Source organism: Pecten maximus, chromosome 9 (genome assembly GCF_902652985.1).
Source record: "Pecten maximus chromosome 9, xPecMax1.1, whole genome shotgun sequence".
NCBI classification, from domain to species: Eukaryota; Metazoa; Mollusca; class Bivalvia; order Pectinida; family Pectinidae; genus Pecten; species Pecten maximus.
The window spans coordinates 28,069,523-28,094,116 of NC_047023.1; the positions used below are offsets into that span (position 1 = coordinate 28,069,523).

General features: G+C 35.6%; 2 protein-coding genes across 2 annotated transcripts in view; one reads left to right on the forward strand and one right to left on the reverse strand.

Annotated features, from left to right (window-relative positions):
* Positions 1 to 244: 244 nt before the first annotated feature.
* LOC117334314 (regulation of nuclear pre-mRNA domain-containing protein 2-like) lies at positions 245 to 19,149 on the reverse strand. The gene is made up of 9 exons (XM_033893841.1): positions 18,772 to 19,149; positions 16,201 to 16,330; positions 15,546 to 15,646; positions 14,440 to 14,606; positions 11,726 to 11,852; positions 8,157 to 8,332; positions 6,449 to 6,650; positions 5,867 to 5,956; positions 245 to 5,371 (listed from the first exon to the last, which is right to left on the reverse strand). The coding sequence occupies exons 1-9, from the start codon at positions 18,932 to 18,934 to the stop codon at positions 3,369 to 3,371; spliced, it is 3,159 nt and encodes a 1,052-aa protein (XP_033749732.1). The 5' UTR covers positions 18,935 to 19,149; the 3' UTR covers positions 245 to 3,368.
* Positions 19,150 to 19,387: 238 nt separating this feature from the next.
* The window catches only part of LOC117334852 (chondroitin sulfate synthase 1-like), a 60,451-nt gene continuing 55,244 nt past the window's right edge, over positions 19,388 to 24,594 (forward strand). Inside the window, 1 exon segment of the mRNA XM_033894676.1 lies at positions 19,388 to 20,847. Within this exon segment, the coding sequence (XP_033750567.1) occupies positions 19,951 to 20,847 (897 nt within the window). The 5' untranslated portion in view covers positions 19,388 to 19,950.

Consider the following 24,594-nt stretch of genomic DNA (forward strand, 5'->3'; position numbering starts at 1 on the left):
TTTTAAAGCGGTAAAGTGCAGCCTTTGATGCTTTACTTTGACCGATGACCACCAAAATCTTATTAGGTGAAGAGCTTGATTCTTTGATGTTATAATGTGAATATGAACTTAATCTGATAGGGATTGATACATCGTGTAGACAACCTTATCACACAGACAATTACTATACACCGCCTTACTTAGGTGGAGGTATTTCTGGGTAGGCAGTCATTTGTTGTCAATACAAAATCATAAAAAGGAAAAATAAAGTTGATTAACCCTTTTATTATGAACAAACTTGCTCATCATTTTCATTCAGCCCTAGTGTATTATCAATGATGATAAAACAGTCTAATTCAACAACAGCATCACATGAAGATGCTGTTTAAAACATGATTGCAAATGTAAAATGGCCACACACATTTCCATGAACAAGTATACACCTTCTCAACCAACCAAACAAGGCCAACACTATCACACAATGACTGTCAATGACTTGGGTCTAGTTCTACTCTACCCACAGTATATACGCGAAATCATGATAAATGATGCACAATGAATAGTTTTCTTACCTACATCAACACTCGGTCACATAAAATCTTTCACTCCAATCTTGCTAAGCTAGAATATGTTCCCCTTCAATGATTCTTTACCATAAAATGAGAGTTTTTAATTAGATCTCTTAATTGAACAAAGACATCTAATGCAAAAATATTTTCATCATACCATACCTTCTCGGCAAAATCTTTCAATTTTAACATCAGTTTCACTATCATGAATTGTCTTTAATCAAATACCATATTACATAACACAAACTATTCGGTCTTCTGCATCTCACAAATTGTGCTTCAAGATCACACATAATGTTTGTGCTTCTGGATCCATGATACAGTCCACTTAAACTAAACCAGACTATTTTTAACTAAATGAATAGAATTTGGTTCTGATAAATAAATACAAATGTATTTAACAAGATAAATCTGTAGAATTCAGAACTTTTTACAAACCAGCCAGACTATATTGTTCCAGCAAAATATGGTCTAAACAGAATACTATGTATTGGCATCTATAAATAATTTATTTAGCACTCTTATGATTTAGCAAATAATTTGAAAATATTGTAATCATTTACACAGGCACAGAGTCATATTGTTGTAAATACTATTCCAAATGCAATCTCTTAAAGACACTTAGCTCAACCTGCTCCAACACTACTGAAGCATACAGTGAGAAAATTTATTGAATTACATTTCTGAATCACCTTCCAAACTAAGCAAACAATTGTACAGTAATTTTGATCTAACTTACTCACTGATCAGCATGATACGAAGATTTTCTCAATTATTTGATAAAAGCAATAATGATAACCAAGTACTACACAACAATCAAATAAAGTCATGTAAACAACAATTTCATGCTATACTAACCAAATAGTGAAATGTTATGATCAAAACATGAATTCTTTTGACATATATGAATTAGATACAGTCAAACCTTGTTATCACAAATTATGATAACTCAAAGGCCGTGCTTAACTCGAAGAAAAATTCAGCTCCAACAGTTAAAATTATGTAGAATTTATACTCGCCTACCTCAAACACTCGGGTATCTTTTTTTATGACCCTCGTTGACTTCGAGAAGTTTGACTGTACTTGTAATAACATATATGTATGAATTCATTAGATATCTAACTGCAAACAACTGATCATGACTAGAAATAGACACAGCTTAATTCATACAGCAGAGTTCTTATTTTCGTTATTTTCACACCAAATGCTAAATGACAGCATGTTCAACGTTTTTCTCTTCATACCAGTAGCACTATGAATGGAGCAATCAAACTTGTGTGAGTAGAGAATATCATTATAGATGTCTATATAGCCGACAGAAATGAGGTATGTAAGTACACAAATAGAATGCACTTTTCACTTATTATGAATTTTTTTCTTCGGGTTGGAAAGTATGAACGTAAATAAATTTTGGTATATCACAACTAGTGTTAGACTTGTGATGTTTTGGGTTGTGACATACCAAAGTCTGTTCAGGTCCATATTTTGCACTATTTCCTAAGAAATATCAATACAGTGGATTCAAATTATTTTTTTTTACATCAAATCAATTTTTATAACAATGCTGTTTGACTACAGCATATTGTTGCGTCCTTTATAGAATCAAAATGCTGATAGGAATTAAACGTTAAAGTGGAGACTGTGTGTCTGTGTAAAATGAAAAAATACAGTGTACCTAGATATTATAAAGTCTTAATGTGACACCAATGTAGTTAATAACATTAACATTCACATATATAAAACTTCCAAAATGGCACAAAATGGTGGGCAGCTTCTTGATTTTGAGAGTTAAAATATAGACACAATAAAACCCCGCTTCACTGGAACTCATATGGTCCAGACCACTAGAGTTATACATGTGTATGTGTAAAACAAAGATGAGGTTGGGCAGAGTTCATCAGTTCAGTTTAAAACAGGGATAATTTACAGCTCTGATCATTGTCTCTATGTCCCTGATAGCAGAGAGTGATGTTTGTACATCTTCAGGGTATCCAGTTTGATTTTTAGTAATTTCAGAAGTCATATCACTATTTTTCAGATTTTAAAGGGTAAAAATTTCAGAAGTCATATCACTATTTTTCAGATTTTAAAGGGTAAAAATTTCAGAAGTCATATCATTATTTTTCAGATTTTAAGGGGTCAAAACATTGTCAAGTACACATGTCCCTTCAAACCGAGTCAAGTGTCAAAAACATACAAGGGTACAGTAGATGTTCTAATCTTGTATTTAGGAGGAAAAGCTTATCAACAAAGAATTGCAACATTAAAATTTAATTACACATAGGATCGAACATAAAACAAGGCAAGCACTCTGTTTGATAATTCAAATTAGGTAAATAGAACCCATCTGTTTGATAATTCAAATTAGGTAAATAGAACCCAAATAGATTTAGGGTTCGAGGAGATGGAGTTTCATGGACATTTTGACAAGTGTACCTAAGTAACATATATACTTTAACAGTCAGACATGGTATTAAGTGTATATAGTCTCATCTGAGACATTTTAAGACCAGATTAAATGTAGTACTAAACAAAATTAATATTTTCCAATATTTTAAACAATTTACATTCACATTATTCAGTCTGGGAACATATAGAAGTTACAGTTTTATCAACAATTCATTATAGCAATATCACAAGACAGTTTAACTGCTATTTGTTACGATCTTAAAAAATACTGTAAAATAACTAGCAATAACAATAAACTGCATTTCCATGAGAACATGATTTGTAGCTCCATCATACTTCAATCACCACATGACACTTACACACACCGGATTGCTGCCAGTCCCAATCAGACAACATGACAATAACTAGCTGTTAATATCGGTAATATGGTCTAGGAGGCCTTCTGTGGGCATCATACGGATCTGGATATGGCCTTTTTGGAGGAGTTGGGCCTCCGTAAGGGCCTCTGAAGTATGGATCCCTGTATCGATCATAGAACTCCCTACCATGAGGAGGAGGAGGAGCGGGACGACCGTAGCGTTCATAGTCACCACGATCCTCATATGGCCTCATCTCATGACTTGGAGGAAAGTTATCATGGTGGCGTCTGGGTCCACCCACATGTCGAATGTCATCTGGATCATGTTTATTAACCATTGGATCCCTGGGATTACTGTCTATAGTACTAATCTGGGTGATGATGTCATCATTATTGTTCTCCTGCTTACTTGTATCTTCAGCACTTTCAGAGTCTTTAGGCTCCTCGAGGTCCACCGGTGTTATAGTTGTCAGGTTAGACTGAGAAACATTACGTGTGAACACAGGAATTCTCGACTCATCTTCTTCCTGCTCCATTGAAGGAGGAGCAGGTCGAGCCATATTGCTCGTAGTTTTCCTCTTTAGTTTTTCTAGGAATTCCTTATGGTCATCTGGCACATGACCCGTAGAAGAGTCTGAATCCTCCCTCGACAAACGTAGTGACCTAACATGATCTGGGCTTGGAGGTTCCATGGGAGGCTTTGGAATACGTGAATTCATAGGGGAATGTTCAATAGGATCCCCTGGGCTAGGAGTGAGAGGAACCTCTCTCAAACTAGACTTTCTGTTTCTAAGAATGCTTTTGGGAGGAGCAGAGGGAGGTGTAGGGGGTGACTGGAGTGGAGATGTGGGGACAGACGACTGATCCTGCTGTATAGGAGGCCCACCCTGCGGTGGACCCTGTGTTTGGTGCCAAGGAGGGGACGAACTATGGTTTGTCTGACCCTGAAATCCACCTGGAGGTTGTCCATGAAATCCTGGATTGGGTGGTATAAAATGGGGCTGTTGGGGAACTGGGCTTTGTGGTGGACCATGTGTCGGGCCCATATTTGGTTGAGGAGGTCCCTGTTGTGGCCCCTGAGAAGGCTGCCCTTGTGGGCCTAAGGGAGGACCCTGAGGAGGCTGTCCATGAGGGCCAAGGGGAGGACCCCGAGGAGGCTGTCCTTGAGGGCCAAGTGGCGGTCCCTGAGGAGGCTGGGGGAAATTCCATCCATCTGGTCTGACAGGAGGCGCAATTGGGTTTGATGACAAAGAGGTTTGGGGATACCGAATATTTGGAGGACGAACTGGCGAGATAGGTGGTGGGATGGGAGGTGGTCTAATGCTTGTGGGAGGGGATAACATGCCGGGAGTAGATGACTGGATGGGGTTTCTCATCTGAGCAGGGATGAGGAGCTGAGGAACAGGGGGACGGGACATGGGTGCCTGTGCTAGATGTACAGGAGGCTGTGAAGGTGGCATGCTCTGGGGCTGTGACATTGGGAGAGGCTGTGACATCGGGGGTTGGTGATTGGGTGGTTGGGAAGTGACTGGCATAGGGGGAGGAACACCGGTTGGAGGCTGGGGAGTTGGGTCACGCTGTGCCTTCCACTCAGCCCAGGAGTTAGGGGGTTGTGGGGGTGGACCAAGAGGGGGTTGGATACCAGGTGTTGGTACAGGCCCGGGAGGTAGAATGGACTGAGTAGTTCCTTTTTGAAACTGAGATTTTACTGTATTTGTCAAAAGTGATAAATTTTCAAGAAAATTTGACCCGGTTTCTGAACCTTTAGTAGTTTTGGCCAAAATCTGTGTAAGAAAGTCTATGGGATTTTGATTTTTTGGTCGTGGAGGTGAACTTTCAGGCTTTTCATCCATCACTGGAGTTGCGCTTCCTTCATCCTTGACTGGAGTGTTTTCCCCATCGTTGCCATTCTCTAGTTGAATGGCTCTCAGGGCACTGTGTTTTGGTGGTGGATTGTAGACGGGAGGAGGATTGTACACCAGACTATCACCAGAGGAGCTGTGCTGCTGTAGGGAAGGGAGCATTGTAGCTAACCTGGACTCCAGGCCACTGTCTCCTACAAAACACAGCACCAAAGTCAGACATACTCGTATCAGTTCAAACATGATATATGACCTACACAGATATTCAAGTTATAATGGAAACCTCTTTATCATACTGACTCCTGTGACCTTGAAAAGTCATTTGAATGGGGAAACTTTATAACTCCTCATCTGGAATTCTGCTTAGATGAAATATTCATGTGTACTCTCTTTTTTGTAGTTTGTAGCTATCAAATTATTTAGGGGTTAAAACTTTATGGTTACCCCATGCAACAATAATACATACAACAATATTCATTGTATTTATATCTGTGGTTCCTAGCTACCTACTGGCCAAATATCAGGATTCTAGGTATTTAATTAAAACATTTTATCAATAGCTTTATATCATAAATGGTGCCTTAGTCTTATCACTGCAATAGGAAACATTATCAGCTTAGGACCATACTCAATCTGCAGAATGTGAGCAGGTATTTATTAAGCTGGTAGCATCATTGATAAATATATACCTTTATTAGCTGCAGCATTAGAGTTGTAGGCATTTTCTGCATTGTAGTTAGGTATGGTAATCCGATCTGGCATAGGGACAGGTGCTGATGCTGTGAACAAAGTATACCATATCAGTCAACAATCCAATTTATTGCACACTACATTTATATACATAACGTAAAAATGAATTCTTTGTGAAAGGAAATAAAAATAAATGAAAAAAAAAAAAAAAATTCAAAAGGCGTTTCTGACTTCATAAGCTTCTTCAGGATCTCAAATTAAAGATATTTTTTATCACAGAACTCCAAAAAACTTTTTTTTTAAATGGATTAACATGCCAACTATAACTTTATCAAACATTCATCATCTAATTCTTAACATATCCTGATACCATCCCCGCAGAGAGCATGATCACCTTAATTCTAATGTGATAACCTCACACTATATATTGCACTACTGCAAAACTAACCAAAGACAAAAAGCATTTTGTTTAGAAATAATCAAGAGGAGTTTAATCACACAAAAGAAAGGAATCTGTTAAAAATATAATATAGAAGTGTCATTATCTATTCCTTTTTGATCCAAAATCAAGTTGTACATACAGACAATGTGAGTGTTGCTCTCATTTTCATCATCTAACTCCATATCCACAGATTCAGTGTTGTCATCTTTGAGCTGGGGTGGAGTGTTTCCTGGAGATGGAGCATCCATGGATGGAGAAGGGATTGGACTTGGAAGTGAACCTTTCAGATCATCTAACTTCTTCCTCAAATTATTGATTCTTGTTCCAAAATTCTTATAGGCCTGCAAGACAAAATATCCAATCACTTTTAAATAGATACAAGTAAAATGCCAAACAAGAGGCCCAGGGGACCTGTATCACTCACCTGGATATTTTTTGTTTGTTTGCATTTGGACTTCAAAAACATACACCTACTATGATGTGACTCTTGTTCCACTCCACCTCCACAATACCTGTACAATACCCATACTGTTAGCTTTGATTTGATTTATCTAAACCCTAATGACCTCCCCACTAACAGCCAAGATCATTGCCAAATTGTCCCTGACCTTTTACCAATGACCTTAATTTTGGTCAGTTGACATCTTTTTAAATTCCTACTAACTTTGACATAATGTCATAACAAAATATTCATCAGTGGAAAGATACAAAATGTGACCTTGACCTCTTTACGTTATGACTCTGAATGACATTGATGTCAATATGTATTTTTGAAAACTGAAAATATTCACCAAATTTCAAGTCAGTCGGTCAATAAATACTAAATTAACAGCTGTGAACTTTAATTTGAGGATAAACAGACAAGGAGGCAGACAGAGATTACTATAGGGCACCAAAATCACAAATATGAACCTAATTAAGAAATGAAGAAATATTTCAAAGAATTAGACCAATTTCCCCTATTGGGCTCATCCCTCAAAGGTTGTTGCAGTTAAAAATGTAAAAACAGTCACCTGAGTTCTGATGTGTACAGTGATAAATGTTGTTGAAACTTTTTACCAATCTTTAAACACATCTCCGCCCGGTAACCTTGAAAGTACCTGTAGTTTAAGGTAATTCTTTTGAACAAACTTGGTAGCCCTTCATCCCAGCATGCTACTGACCCAATATCATGACTCTAGGTCTCTTGGTTATCGAGAAAAAGTTTTCAAAATATTTTAAGTCTTTGACCACTGTGACCTTGAAAGAAGGTCAAGGTAATTCATTTCAACAAAAATAGTAGACCTTCATCCCATCATGCATTGGTCCTCTGGGCCTCTTGGTTAAAAATTCAAAAGTTAGAATACCACAGACAATGGGCACTGCAGCATGCCATAAGCTCAATTTACCATTTGGGCTGAGTGAGCTAATAATCCAATCATTTCTAAATTAATGATAGTACCAAATATCCAGCCATCAATTGAGGAAAACAAAGAGAAATCATGACTGATTTTTTATACAATACCAAAAGTTACATACCTTCAAAAAGCTTTTGCTTTTATATTTTAAATTTTAAGTGAATACATATTTAGTTGAATCATTTCAGACATTTTAGTGATTACTTGAAGGTTGTTGTTAGTTCCATTTGCCTTGTGTTAATTAGATTACTGTGGGTGCCAGTTTATGCTGACAATCAATATCCACTGTTGGTGGTGTACTATATTGAACATTTGCTACACTATTTCCATATTTTTATAGCAGATATATAACTATTTTTTTAAATTGGAAGTATGTATTTTCTATTTTGATTGTGTTTTCCATAAAGTAATTTACATCTAATTTTTTTTTACTCTACACTGATCACTTACATTGGCCACAATTTTCGCCTCCCTGTACTGCTCATCATAAAACAGCTCACTCTGCTCCATGAGTTCGATGAGAGCCTTCCTGTCAGCTATCTCACGCTGTGCATGAGAAACACAGTCTTCCAGTTTGTGACTGGAATCTTCAAACTGCTTCGAAAACTGTTTACCATGGGACCGGTCTGGAATATAAACAGCAAAATTAAAAATGAAAACAAAATCTACATATTTAGATATCCCAGAATATAAAGTCAAAACCGGCACAATAAATTATTTTTAAAACCTCTATCTATATGTCAAAGTTACATTTACCAGGAAATACTTTCAGTACCAAGCTAATAGTATGAAGTTGTGTAATTATCACATTCTAAATGTGTATATGTGCCTTGCTATGTAAACTGTTGATATAGCATCACAAATCCCATTTGTTATATAATAATTTAATAAATTCACACTAATTGGACAATATGCAACCTTTGTTCAATAATTGAGTTTTACTTTTGGTATATGTAATGACATTAATCCCAATGAGACAAAATCATTTCATACATTGCATTTCAGATACAATATTTACAATATATTACAAAGAACATGACCATAAAACCCGACACCACACATACTTTTGGTAGGTTTTTTAGATGGTCGTTGTCATTATTACATAATATAAAATATTAGAATGTCATAAAATTGTAGAATATTTAGTCAAACAAGTAAAATTTTATAATTTACACATTTCATTCTGATACCAAACACAAAACAAAGCTTGCTGTTTTTAACAAATAACCTAGAGTTACCTCCCTTCACCTATGATTAGTAGCCCAAACAGCTACCAAAACACTACAAACTATATTTTCTTTCAGTAAACGACCATCGAGTAAGGCATTATGATAAAGTGTGAGCTTAAACAAAAGGCTCACAGGTTTTGATGTTCACCTTAAAAAAAATGAGAAAACAAAATCGGCTTGTTAGCAAAAACATTCCTAAATGTTTTCTTCAGGTTGAATAGTATGGTTTATGGATTTTCAATACACAACCAATAAATTTTCATCTTCATCAGACAAATGGCCAGGGCAGCATGTGTACACAAAGTTGTAAAACATGTACGAGTTGTCTGCGAAATTTGAAGATCAATGTTTTCAGCTATGCTGTTGTGTTACATTGCTATGCTGTTGTATTGTAATTGGACCAAAAGTATTCTATTCTGCGTCTCTTTGCCTAATACCTGGTCATATATGTGCGAAAGTATGTGTCCCCTCATCTCAAATATCGAAGACAACTTGTACACATTTTACACTTTTGTGAACACATGCTGCCCTGGTCTTTTGTCTGATAAAGGTGAGGTATCGAAATATCAGGCATAAATATTCATTGGCTGTCTAGCAAAAATATCAGGCATAAATATTCATTGGTTGTCTAGCAAAAATCCTTAAATAAACAGTCATTTGACACTTTTCGGCCCAACCCCTTAGTCCACTGAAGGTCAGACGGGCCAAAAATGTTCTATGATATACTAGTAATTCTTACCAAGTTTGAATCATTTCTAATGAAAATGAAACAAATTCTTCCCAATAATGTGATTATCAATAAGCTTATAAACAATAATGAACTTTACCACCTCTTCTGGAGCCAACGTAAAACCATTTGGCGATGAAATTTACAATCATGATACATAAAGCATATTCCGTCTGTATAGACCAAATATCATTTATTGTGTTTTTCATCTTACATAGTGTAATTACAGAAAACTAAGCTTATTATTTCCAAAAACCTGTTATATCTGATACAAGAATACATTATCTAACAAAACCTGTTATATCTTATACAAGAATATATTATCTAACAAAACCTGTTATATCTGATACAAGAATATATTATCTAACAAAACCTGTTATATCTGATACAAGAATACATTATCTAACAAAACCTGTTATATCTGATACAAGAATATATTATTTAACAAAACCTGTTACAGTGGAACTTCGTTAACTCGAAGTCGACGGGACCACGAAAAAACTTCGAGTTATCCGAGTGTTCGAATTAAGCGAGTTATCATTTTTGGTGAAAAGTTTGGTCAATATTTGTCAACATTATATAATCATTATAACTTCGCTCTGTCGCTCATCAGTTTAGTGTGAAGACTGTTCAATACATGTAAATATATATGTAATGTTTCGTTATGTCACTTGTAATTTGGTGTAGTTTTGCCGATATACAGTCACGATAAAGTTTCTTTCACTTAGTCACTTCAATAACGATCTGATGTGCAAGTCATGTTTGCAAAAGGTAAAAGATAAAACGGAATTCGACAAAATAACAAGTTATTAATGTCAAAACAAATAACCGTTTAAGTTTAACACAGATTGTATACAAAACGTATCAGAACCATTACCTTTTATTGGACATATATAAAATACTGTTTGATCGGCCTACTTACTTTTTATTGATAACCACGCCATTTCCATGTGTATTAGCACCGGAAGTTGGGCTGCGCATGTGCGTATAAAATGTTACTGTAACTGAGTTGGCATTTTATCCGATTTAATAGACAGCACTGACCGTTACAGTTGTACTCTGAACACCTCGGCAGTAATTACGCTATTGTTTCAGCAGTTTAAAGATTTAATAGGCGCCGGTGACTGTGTCATTTCTACACCTGTAAAAACATCAGCCGGGTAGATCTACCGGTGTGTCAGAGATTAGTTCCGCTTGAGCGAACGGGTAGATGAGTTGTTGACTATCGTGTGTACTGATATCGGCGACCGCCTTGGGAAATTACCTGATGTAAGTAAAGCAGTACTTTTTATCACCAAGACTTGTTGTTATAAGATTCAACCGACAATTTCTTTTATGAATTTATGAAACACTTATAATAGCATGTAGGTTAGTAGTGCCGATATGTTCAGTATTACAAACGGAATTTAGCTCTTAAAAAATGTCGGCGTTTGCCACCGATCGACGAAAATTAAACTTCGAGTTATTCGAACATTTCAAGTAGGATTTTTATTGTTGGGACCAAATTTTTACTTCGTATTATCCGAGTTTTTCGAGTTATCCGAGTTCGAGTTAACGAAGTTCCACTGTATATCTGATACAAGAATACATTATCTAACAAAACCTGTTATATCTGATACAAGAATATATTATCTAACAAAACCTGTTATATCTGATACAAGAATACATTATCTAACAAAGCATGAAGCTAAAACTACAGGTTATCCAGGATGATAAGCAAATTTTTGAAGTGAACATTGATGGCTAACCATGTAAACGCTTGCCTTTATTCGAATGTTTTTGTGACTCTGGTGACTAACCAGTAAAACTAACATGCGGGGCAATTTTTCAGACCTTAAAGGCAGCTGACACATTCCCATTTATTTCTATCATAAGCAAGATTTTTACCATAAAACTGGCTAACAGCACATTTAAATGAGATGCGTGCTGGCCTGAGAACAAAGTAATTGATTTTTGGCCTTACTGGTACACTTTCACCTAAAACACCACCTATTTTATTATTTTGTAAATTTAAACTGATGTTTATATATCACAGAGACTTCCACCAACTTTAACAACCTTACCTTTGAGTTGTTTGACAGCTTCTATGCTGGATGCGTCCAGCTTCAGACTTGACAATTGTTTACATTTCAATTCCACCTCTCCCTCTAAACGCTTAAAATTGTTGATGCGATCAATCAGGGTTTGTGGCTGTAATAAAACAAGTTTACAATAATCCCTCATGTGTTACAAGAACGCTATCACAAATAAAACAGTATTCCTAAACAATTTTGTTACTCCATTCCTCTCATATATACCATGAAATGCTCTCTTCACAAACACAATTTGTTGTGAATGTGTACATGAAAAGCTGTCCTATCTATGCGACGTGCTTGTGTCAGCTTGTCCTTTGGGTGATGTGTAACATGCTCGACCACATACAGTGAGGTCTACACTTGGTCAAGCCTCTTGGATGTCTTATGTACTGTTCTGGTATGATCATAGACGGCACTTGCTTTATAGGCTTATCATTAAGGTTGGATACCGTTAAGGACGAAACGATAAGATACAGATACCGACACTTTTTAGGGAGATAAATCGTAACTGTAATGTTTGAATTAAAAAGCTTCTTATTACAATAACCAATATGCAAGCATGAATTTCACTTTTGTTTGTGTTTTGAGCATTGTCATGATAATGGTAATGCACCAGTAGCTCAGGAATAAAGATACTAATGTAGAACAAGGGCCCAATGGGCCCAAATCGCTCACCTGCAATGCAGTGATCTTTTCATACATGGATCCTGCAGTTATTTGAAAGCATGCTACAGGACCAATATAATGTCTCTCTGCACTTTGGCTTTTCACTAAAAGTCATTTAAAGATTTAAGCATACTTGATCGACGTGACCTTGAATGGGAGTCAGGGTCATTCATTTGAAAAAAACTTGGTAGCCCTTCACCCCAGCATGCTGCAGGCCAAATATTAGGTCTCTGGGCCTCTTGGTTATTGAGAAGAAGTCGTTTAAAGATTTTAGCCTTTTTGACTCCTGTGACCTTGAATGAAGGTCAAGGTCATTCATTTCAACAACTTGGTAGCCCTTTACCCCAGCATGCTACAGACCCAATATCAACTCCCTGAGCCTCTTGGTTATTGAGAAGAAGTCGTTTAACGATTTTAGCCTTTTTGACTCCTGTGACCTTGAATGAAGGTCAAGGTCATTTATTTGAACAAACTTGGTAGCCCGTTTACCCCAGCATGCTACAGACCCAATATCAACTCCCTGGGACTCTTGGTTATTGAGAAGAAGTCGTTTAAAGATTTTAGCCTTTTTGACTCCTGTGACCTTGAATGAAGGTCAAGGTCATTCATTTAAAGAAACTTGGTAGCCTTCACCCCAGCATGCTACAGACCCAATATCAAGTCCCTGGGTCTTTTGGCTATTTAGAAGAAGTTGTTTAATTTTTTTTTAGCATATTTGACCCCTGTGACCTTGAATGAAAGTCAAGGTCATTCATTTGAACAAACTTGGTAGCCCTTCACCCCAGCATGCTACAGACCCAATATCAACTCCCTGGGACTCTTGGTTATTGAGAAGAAGTTGTTTAAAGATTTTAGCCTTTTTGACCCCTGTGACCTTGAATGAAGGTCAACGTTATTCATTTGAACAAACTTGGTAGCCCTTCACCCCAGCATGCTACAGGCCCAATATTAGGTCTCTGGGCCTTTTGGTTATTGAGAAGAAGTTGTTTGAATGGAAAGTTGACGCCGGACGGACGACGGACGGACGACGCGCCACGGCATAAGCTCACTTGCCCTTCGGGCAGGTGAGCTAACAAACCACACAAGATGTTTACATGTAAAGACTCTACATTACTAGAACATGAAAGCAATGTCTCACTCAGAGACTAGAAAAACAGGAGCAAACACACACACACAAAAATCAAAACAAGAAACTTCTAAGTCTGAAAATTATTCTTTACATGTGTATGTCAAAAAATTAGTCAAATCTCACATTTTCATCTTAATTTAATTATATCTTTTTTTGATACGAAAACATAAGATAGTCAATCTAAAAGAGATTAAAATCTTTAGTCAGTTACTGATTTCTGATTTCAACATGTCCAACTATTAACATGGAACATTTGAATATTAAACTACAAGTAAAGCTAGGATTGAAGTTTACATCGAAATGGCAGTAAAGCTGCTATGCCGTTTTGGGAAGTGGTTAAAACATTTATTGAACAAAATAACAGTTTTTGTCGGTTCTTTATGTCAGATTTTAGTATTTCATTCTTGCATATATCAATAAGGGTACCAGTATTTTCTAAAATGAGTAGGTACCAGTATTTTGTGAAATGAGTATTGGTACAGTACCAATCCTACTTATCATATATTTCATATAAATATTAGATATGGTCCTATTTTCCTCAATTCTCATTGGCTAAAGCAGGACCATGTGGAGTCAATATTTTGAGATACTGACCTAATATTTCTATTTTTCAAAATTGTATTGAATTATTCTGTTTTTAGTATTTTAACATCCGGACCATGGGTAAATACAATAGCACATGCTTGGTCAGACAACCAAGAATATTACTCCACAGAGATTTCTCTATTGACATGACAGGTGAAGACTTTATCAACTTGTGTATGTTTCCTGGATGCCATCAGCTATCACCCAACCCTTCCTAACTCTAACCTTCCCAACTATTTTGGTACCATGTTTGAAATTGTGAAGGCTTGTTAGGGTCTAGATAGAGGCTAGCTAGTTTTAGATCTACCAAACCAATACTTACCTTGAAATCAGCAAGGATCTTCGGATCAGCCTTGGCTCTCGTGTGGACTGGAGCAGGTTGGCTCTGTGTCGTAGCTGTAGTTGCTATAGAAGCTGTAGATATAGACGTAGTTGGAGCGTTTGTTACCACTGGTGATGGACGCATGGCAACGAAAGGAGATGTGGTCGCTAGGAAAAATAAACATTGATAAACTTATAAGCATGCTACATTTCACTAAATAAATATTTCTAATTATAGGTTCATTAGACTTATATCATATACAGGGCCACATAAAACATTTGTGCCAAATGACTTCTATCATAACCTTGAAATTTTGTAATTTGTAAACATATTTAACATATTTAACCTCTGTGACATAAAAAAAAGTTTATCAAAGTCATTTCATGATAGGTCTTCAGCTCAGTATGCTACTGGCCACAATATATGATGTCTGTAGGCCTCTCAGTTATTGAGAAGAATCATTCAAATATTTGAACAACCTTTGACCCAATTGACATTAAAAATGGATCAAGGTCATTCATTTGAAAATCCTTGGTAGCACTTCATCCAAGTGAGATACTGTCACAAGACCATTGTCTGTTTTTTTTGGTTAATGAGAAGAAGTTGTTTAAAGGGAAAATCTGGAGATGACACTACACCAATGCATCAACACATTATCATTTGCCCTTCAGGAAGGTGAGCTGTAAAACGTACCTCATATTTTTTTCCAAATTAAGACCACAATATGTAAGGTATATTTGGCTATTAGGTATGTGCTAACTATAAAGCGTCTGTAAAATCATGACCCATTAATGATTTTCACTTCAAATTAGTAACTATGATATATATCAATCAATGCTAGTTTCTTATTACAAAATAATCAAAACTTGAATTTACCAGTACCGGCAGTTCCCACTAAGGTACATCAGGGAAGACCTTTACATTTAGCTTTAGTTACTAAAAATTTAGGTACTACATGTACAACACCAAGTTTACAAATCATGCATCACCAGTCTGAATACAGACAGGTAAGTATTGATGCATCATATTATAGCACTAGATTTTCTTTTATTTCAGTCAAATGCAGTACAATTGGTGCAGTATTTTTACAACTCAACATGACTTACCAAGGGTATCCTGAAGTTCTGTGACAAAAGCTGGAGGGAATATATTCCTTTCTTTCCATATTTTCAAAATCCTTGTAACATTGTTTTTGATACTTTCATCTCTGTTGAAAAAAAAAGACAAAGATAAGAACTTAAAATATGAAAGTGCATTTTGTTTCATTGTTTCTTAGTATTAACAGAATCTGTGGGATGATATATATATTGCAGTGTAAATGGCATGGTTCTGTTCACTGTATTTTTTTCTCACATCACAGTACCCGGTGTCCCCAATGGTTTTCCTGATCAGACTGTTTATGGTTTTCTGTATGGTAATTAGTATTGTCCAAAACCAGCATGACGACAGAAAGACCTGCCTGCTTCATTTAAATGACATATTTGGAAACATTTTAGGTTCCATGTAACTGAAGTTTTCTAGGATTTTATCTTATTGATTATTTGCAAAATAAACGAATCAGGAGACAAGTATCGCTATACCTACTATATTGTGAGGGAAGTGAATCATTGCAGTACTGAAGTTTCATGTGTTATCACATGCCATTACAGAAAGCAGATGTAGTTTTACACTAGTTTTTTTGGCATAGGTGAAGCATTCTAGTATATGCATGTTTTCAATCAATAACTTTCCTGACAGTTTTTCTTTAATGTTTAGACTTACCGTACTAGTGACACAGCTTCTTTTAATACCTCCTTGAATCCATCCAAATAAATCAATGCCTTTTTTCTCTTTCCATTTTGAACCACATCATTGCAAACATTGAAGAGAGTTAGTCTGTGTTTTGTCGTTGCTGAAATAATGTATACATGTGTTAACTATCTGTCAAGTGAATTGAAACAGAAATATTAAAGTTTATACATTTTGATTTCAACCACCAAAAACAAGAAGCCAGGTTGCGTAGTACACCAATTGCATTTGTAAGATACCGTAACTGTACATGTATGCATGGTAACACAAGTGCCAAAATCTTTTTTGAATAATGTAGCATTGTTATCCTTTTAGGTTTTTTTTCTTATTTGTTCTTCTTTTGTGTTTTATTCTGTCTATTTCTATTTTTTATTTTGTAATATACATACATGTCTGTTAGACTATATACAAGTACATACATACATGTCTGTTGGACTTTATACAAGTACATACATACATATCTGTTAGACCATGTACATACATGTCTGTTAGACTATATAGCTACGTACATGTCTGTTAGACTATATATATATATATAGCTACATACATGTCTGTTAGACTATATATATATATATAGCTACATACATGTCTGTTAGACTATATACATACATACATGTCTGTTAGACAGATACATACGTGTCTGTTAGACCATAATTTTACGTTGGACCATATACACATGGAAACGTGTCTGTTAGACCACACATATACATTGTATATAAATTAAACCATATACATATACGTCCGTTAGACCATATATGTACATTCACGTCTGTTAGACCATATATATACAAGTCTGTAGGGTTGTTTTGTTCAGCTTCATATATATACTGTTATTGTTTTAAGCATAATTTATGCTAATTCATCTAGCTTCTTGTCATGCAAATCATTATACTGAGCTAACATATGCATGAGTTCATTAGGCCTACCAATTGCAGGGTTGCCACCTCTAGAGATGCCAAAGTGGGAAATCTCCCACCAAGGGATTGTTCAAAGTGGGAGATTGAGCGCAGCGACATTTCAACAACATAAAATTGTTTTTGTGTAGTCATTTTCATCATAAAATGCCCTAATATTGTTTTTTTAGTCTAACAGGATAGAGAATTAAATATTTCTAAATACACATCTAGATGCCATATCGTAAGCGATACTAGGAAAAAAGTGACTGTCTTTTATTTATAATGATCAGTATATAAATTATAATCTTAGAATTTAAGTGTAAATTCAAGCAAATTTAGAAATGCTTAAATTTAGAAATGCTTATTCAAACAATGACCCAAAGCAGTTACATACACATAGATCCTACATATATTTATATAGATCTATAATATTCAGGATTTTAAAAAATTTCTTTTTAATTTTTGGGTTTGATCTTTATCTATTTTATTTATTTTTTTCTCTCTTTCATTTGTATATATCAATCCAATTTATTTGCTAATCAATTCCTTCTATCTGAACGCGATATAAAAAGATCCGGAATTGTTATAGCGGCTGCTTGCTCTTCTTTCACTTTTACAAAAACAAAGATTGCAGTCCGTAGAAATGTTATTGTCAGTACGATGTTTCCACATTCATATCATTTTCATGTGAGCTAATCATTGTCAATCGTTATAAGTATTTGTTTTTGAAGTGATGGCCTGTAATTCTTATCACAAACATTATTAATTAATCGTGCCATTGCTTAAATGACCAAAGGGTATGAGACTTGATTGAAAATGGTAGGCACTGCATTGATGCCATGCAATCTGGTACATTACTAATGGCTTGCATTGACGCGATATATATGGAGGGAGATATTTTTGAAAAACATGAGATTTGTCTCATGTCGCGTGAGAGAGGTCTTCGTGGGAGAAAGCTTTCGATATTGTGAATATCCGACCGAGGATGTGAGAGGTGGCAATCCTGCAATTGGCAAAATAAAATGATAATTAAGATTCAAATCATTTTGGAAAACTGTTTTTATGCTTCTGCTTCAGATTTTTCAGTACTGTGTTTATAATTCGGGTGAAAAAGTCTCATCTTAAACCATATATAATTGGACAGTTGTAAACATTTACCGAAATGCTGTTGCTGATATTTTATTGAAATGAATTGAATGAAATTCATGTGATAGCTAAAAATGTATGTTATAGTGTATTAAATAGATGTATAGACTTTGATTGGTATTTCAATTATTAAATAGAAACTATGGTAATATTTAACTTTACATATTATATTAGCTCTCAGTCGAATGGGAATATAGTTCATCAGTAAATAGCATTATAGGGCATTTAAATGGGTTTTGTATAATTTTACTGTAGCAGTTATAACGGTATCACTATAATTGTATATAGAAGGCGATTCATTTCTTATCAGCTGCCGAAATAAGAAAACATCTGGATTGGGTATATTAGGGAGGGAGGAAGAGGCAATCAGAAATTGCGAATAATCGTCTGCATATCGTACACTGGCATGTAATCAATAATTATATATGTATACAGTATAGCCTAATTTCAACAAATCCAAAATGACACAACGATGTTATGAGTGCGGAAGCATGAAGCATACATTTCTTTAAAACCTTCAGCCACGTATCGACGACTCTTTTGAAGGCAGACTTGTGGTGAATGATCCACAGCGATAAACCCTGCACGCCATCTTGTGTGTTTGTAACATTTTCAAATTTGCGTTCCAAGTTTTCCTCGCTGGTTTTCAATGGGGATGCCGCCATGTTGTTGAACGCTGAGAAGGTCTTGCACGAAAAGGGGCGATTACGTTGTAGATTTGGGCATAATTTCTACTGACATACAAAGTTAGGTGTCACTGATATATGTGCGCAATAATTGGTCACGATAGGTTTGTAAATTAATGCATTCAAATCAAATTATCACCAAAATAAACCTGGCAAAACACACTGCATCAATGTCGGCCATATTGTAGTGTATTCACGCCGGTTCGAGATGAAAATTTTAAACATATGTTTTTTGTTATTCTATGTTTATTTACTGTAAACTTTGAAATTCCTATTTTTATGGTTATGTTAGCTTTTTTTCTAAATCAATTTCACTAAAAATCTTCAAAATAGATTTGACCCCTTTCGTGATTTCAACCGGAAGTGATGTCTCGCTTGACCTATTTTCAGACGTTTACTGTAAGGCCATTCATTCATGAGTAGGTATGCTTGTGAAAAGGTGTGAACATGAATGTAAATAAGGGAACCACATGGTTGTGTCACACTAGGCTGTCACGGCTGAGTTACACATGCGACGAAATAGCCGAAGTGTACATGGAACAGTCTTAGTGTGATCATGGCAGCCGGTCGGCTAATAACTTTACATGTGTATTGCACTTGTGGGAACTTGACAAATTTCTTCAGCGGACTTCTCACGGTTGTGAACCCGTCTCTAGTTTGTATGTCGACAGACCTGGCTGACCTTTGAATCAGGCGATAATCGCACGATGGAACAACAATAGAAAACGTGTGTTCCCTAGACTGGCTTAAAGCTCACGTTTGACTCTATGGGGAAGCCACATATTCATACCAAAACATGTGTTGAGTAATAATTACCGTTCAGTAATTACATGTGTTATATCGAGAAAGGTTCCATTTCGAAATTGTGTGTTTTTATTATGAAGGAAACAATTTAAACGTGAATAAGTAAGTGCTAACATTTGCTTACTCTACCATTAGAACAACTTGAAAAAAACTTTTCAGTCTTGTCAACTTTGTGATTTTGGTATACTTTCATGAATGACGGAAGCCTGGAGTTATTTTGCTGGAGAATGGCTCGAAGACATGGCATTCGTATCAGCCACTTTGCAGGTACAATTCTGGGTTTATTGTTTGGGGTTTTGCTTTCATCATGGTGCCGCCAAAGACTCTTACCTTGTTCTCCTATGACAGGACCCTGTTGTACGGTGCATGTAAATTACCATGTTGACATCGCTGTTGAACATATACAAATTCAAAATGGACAATTCATTGAAAATGGTAACAACAATATGAACAATGATGTGGAGTCTCCTAAATCTCAAGGATTAGACTTGTCAACTTACATTGATAAAGAAGAAAAAAGTTTTCTTCTAATTGGAGTTATCACAGCTAAGAAGTTTTTGGATACTCGAGCAGTGGCAGCCTTCCAAACCTGGGCCCAGACTTGTGTTGGAACATGTAAAGTCTTATTTTTTTCAAGTGAAGGTTCAACAACGAACAACAAAATTCCTTTAGTAGGTTTAGATGGAGTTGATGATGTGTACCCACCTCAACGGAAATCACTTTTGATGTTAAAATATATGCATGACAATTATATCGATAATTTTGAATGGTTTATGCGTGCTGATGACGATGTGTTTATCAAGGGGGACAGAGTTGAAAAATTTCTTAGATCTATTAACAGTTCAAAGCCACAGTTCATTGGACAGGCTGGCAAGGGAAAAAAAGATGAAATTGGAAAATTACATTTGAGTGAGCAGGACAACTTTTGTATGGGTGGACCAGGGATAGTGTTCAGTCATGAAACACTAAGACAAATGTCACCTCATATTGGCAGCTGTCTCCACAACCTGAGGACGTCCCATGAAGATGTAGAGGTTGGACGCTGTATCAAGAATTACGTTGGAATTGCATGTACCTGGGCATTCGAGGTAAGACACAGTTACCATCATCAGTGTATACATTAGAAATGTACTATATTGTAGCTCAATCTATGTATACATACTGTATGTATTTTGGATGCAAAATTATATAGTGCCATGAGGTGTTTTATTTCCAATACTGGTACATTATAATTACATGTAATGGTCAGAATTTAGTAATTTCTAAGGCCTAAATTGATACATTAATCACAGTAATCGAAGATGTCTGACAGTCTTCCACCATCATCATGATGATATACAGCTAAGACAACCATGTGTATATCAAACGGCAAAACATCCCTGGAACATGACAATTTGTTTGAATTGAGCCTATCAGTGATGGACGTTGTTTCTTTTGGTGTCAAGTACATCAAGTTTACGCAAAGGGGGCAGACACACATTATGGGCATGTCTGCACTCCGGCCTGATATTGATAATTCTCCATATTCCCACTTCATCTGTGACATTTTTATTTTTACTGACAAAAACTAAAGACCAAAAGACTTTTCAATGTAAAGTGTGGACTTTGGGAAAGGTATAATGACAAGTTGATGTGAAAATACTTCAAATATGTGAATTAAAAATAAGGATTGTACTTTATAAACCCACATTACATGATCTAGTAGCTAGGTCATATGACACAAGTACAGTATTGTGTATACGTATACCAGTACACATGTATTATCTTCTAAACCCCTTAAATTCTGAAGTATTATAGGTCACTCACAAATTCATCATATTATCACCAATTTACACATGGACATTGTTTTCTCTACATGTAAAACACCTGGTACTTGTACCAGTAAATTATATTAGCACTATAGATACGAGTACATGTGTATAACATACCGGTAGCTAATGTGAAAAGAGATATTATTTTTGTGATAATAGAAAAATATGTACGGGTAATACAAAACATGCTCCATAACATACATTTACCAGTAGTATCAACATCACATACATGTATTAGCCCTATTTTTTCTGGGACTGCTAATTTCCCAAAACTCCAGATAATTTAATTCCTTCCCAAATTATGGCAATTCACCCAAAATGAGACAAAATGCCTCATCATCAGTTGTATCATATAACAGGTTTAAATAGCCCTGTGTTCTGATGCATTCTTACATATGTATGTGTAGACTTTTACCAAATGTACCATGTACTGTATTATACATATGTAATGGTTGACTGATTACCATTGTTATACATGTATATGAATATTGGGTATATATATATTACAAACAGACCTTACATCACAGATGACTTCCTGGGTGTATTATATTAGCTAGTACAACTTGATCTCCCATTTCATTTTTGACACCACTCACTGTTCTGACACACAGGTTTATAATTTTATAATGTTGTATATCGTGAGGATGGATTATTTGCTAGCTGTGCCCTGTTTATGTAGTAGCAGCTAGAGAAATGATCTCTCATGATGACTGTCACTTCAACATGGAGTACTTCAAGTTTCAATTTTAAACAACATATGGTATCAATATATAACTTTTACCATGTTGAGACATATGAATTAAATTTGGACAAAAATTATCGGGGTTGCAACTCAATTCTGCCATAATTTATAAAAACGTAAAAATTAGCATTAAAATGTCACCACAAAGGGAAAGTCAAGACATTTAAAACAACTTTATTTCATGAAAGACAGTGTGACATTATTATATGATAACCTTTATCACATTTTCACCTCAGGGTACAATTTTAGTTTATCTAGGTGTCATGTTATGTTTGATAAGCAGTCTAATGATATTGTTGATCAAACATATCTAACGACTGTATATATGACTTTGACCGACATTTTGTTACAAAGAGCTAGGACAGCAATATTATTTCATTCAGTAGATCTAGAGCATCATACAGACTAATGCAAATTAAACTACAGGCAAGATTAGAGGTGTGTGGTTCAAGCCCTACATTGGGCAGTTTCTCAGGATTAGAAACTGTGACCATGGATCCCGGACCATCCTGTATTTGTTTGACACAACTTAATCTGGATAACAGGCGACAATGCAAACCTCCTGTAAATATACAGCTGTTCATCAGTGATCATGAGGTAGCTACCAGCTACTAAAAGGAGTCCTGTCCCTGAATTTAGCATGTTTAGAGCTGGGTTGTTCAACTTGTTGAGGGGTTGATAAAACTCAACCAACAAACATCATACCAACATATTGTTATGACGATTTGACTGTATAGTTTGTACTGTGTGCAAGAAATATGTCATTATCATCCTGTCTGTATATTATATAAGTCAACTGTAAACATCTGTAATTTTTATCATCTGCTAAACTAGCATGTATGTATATATTTGGCAAATACCACTTAACAACGGAACATATTAGGCAAATACCACTTAACGACGGAATATATTAGGCAAATACCACTTAACAACGGAACATATTAGGCAAATACCACTTAACGACGGAATATATTAGGCAAATACCACTTAACACAGAACATATTAGGCAAATACCACTTAACAACGGAACATATTAGGCAAATACCACTTAACAACGGAACACATTAGGCAAATACCACTTAACAACGGAACATATTAGGCAAATACCACTTAACGACGGAATATATTATACCTTTTGATGAAAATTATGTATGTGATAATTTTAATCATAAGATAACTCATATTTCTTTATTGGCTGTTTATTGTGTATATGTAAATATAATATTATCTAACAGTAAACACATGTATTTTATTACCATTGAGGACCCTATAACTTATGTACACCAGTGTGTGTTAGTTTTGTATCATATTCAGCACAACTGATCAAGATCAACAAGGGTTAATGAACAAAATTCCAATAAATCTGTTATGGTTTGTAACTAATGTTCACCATCCTAGTCAAAATCAAATCCCTTTAGATTGTTCTGTACAGATGATGAACAAGTTAAGAAAAGGTGTTTAACCACTGAGAATCATTTTACAAACTTTATGATATAAGTCTGATGTGTGATAATGGAGATCAGGATGTGTATAGTGTAATAAAAACCTTACTGTGAGGTTAAGCACCCAGAGGAATGCTTTACTCTGGAGCAATATATATAGATGACAGCTTTGATGTTCAAAACTGTTGTATCAAAACAGTCCTAAGACTTGAAATGTTGGCCGAGAATCTGGGTCAGTAATACACACAGAAATGCTGACCCAGTTTTCTCCACATACTGGCTACATGTAGTATAGGTGGCTATTTCATTCTGAAATATAGATGCGATTGACATGATATTTAGATTTGTTCAAACAAATTTTGCAAAAATAGTTTTACAAAGAAATGTATATATCATTTTGATGAGGCACTGCTGGACTCAGCATCTCTACAGCACACCAACATCCCAGATCAGTATATGTGGCCTGGTGTCCTGTATTACTTTTTTTTATTATAAAGCTTGGTTTTATTTTAGAGGCACTCTGTATATCACTAGGTATTCTTCTGAAACTTAGTAAAGAACTAAAACACACATATGAACTTGGCAGGACATCTGGTTCTTTGAGAGTTTCTCCAACTGGAGATTGTGCTCGTCTAGTTTTCCTATCCTGTTTTTGTTGACTAGATGCATGGATCAAGTGTCCCATGCAGTGTATATCGCTCACCACATATGTATGTGGTGACTCCTAGCTACCATAGTTAGCACAGTAAGTGGAGACACTTTACAATTCTTTTATCGTTTCATCGATTGCTTATAGTGATGGTCCAATAATCGGAAAATCTTAATCATCATCATCTATCT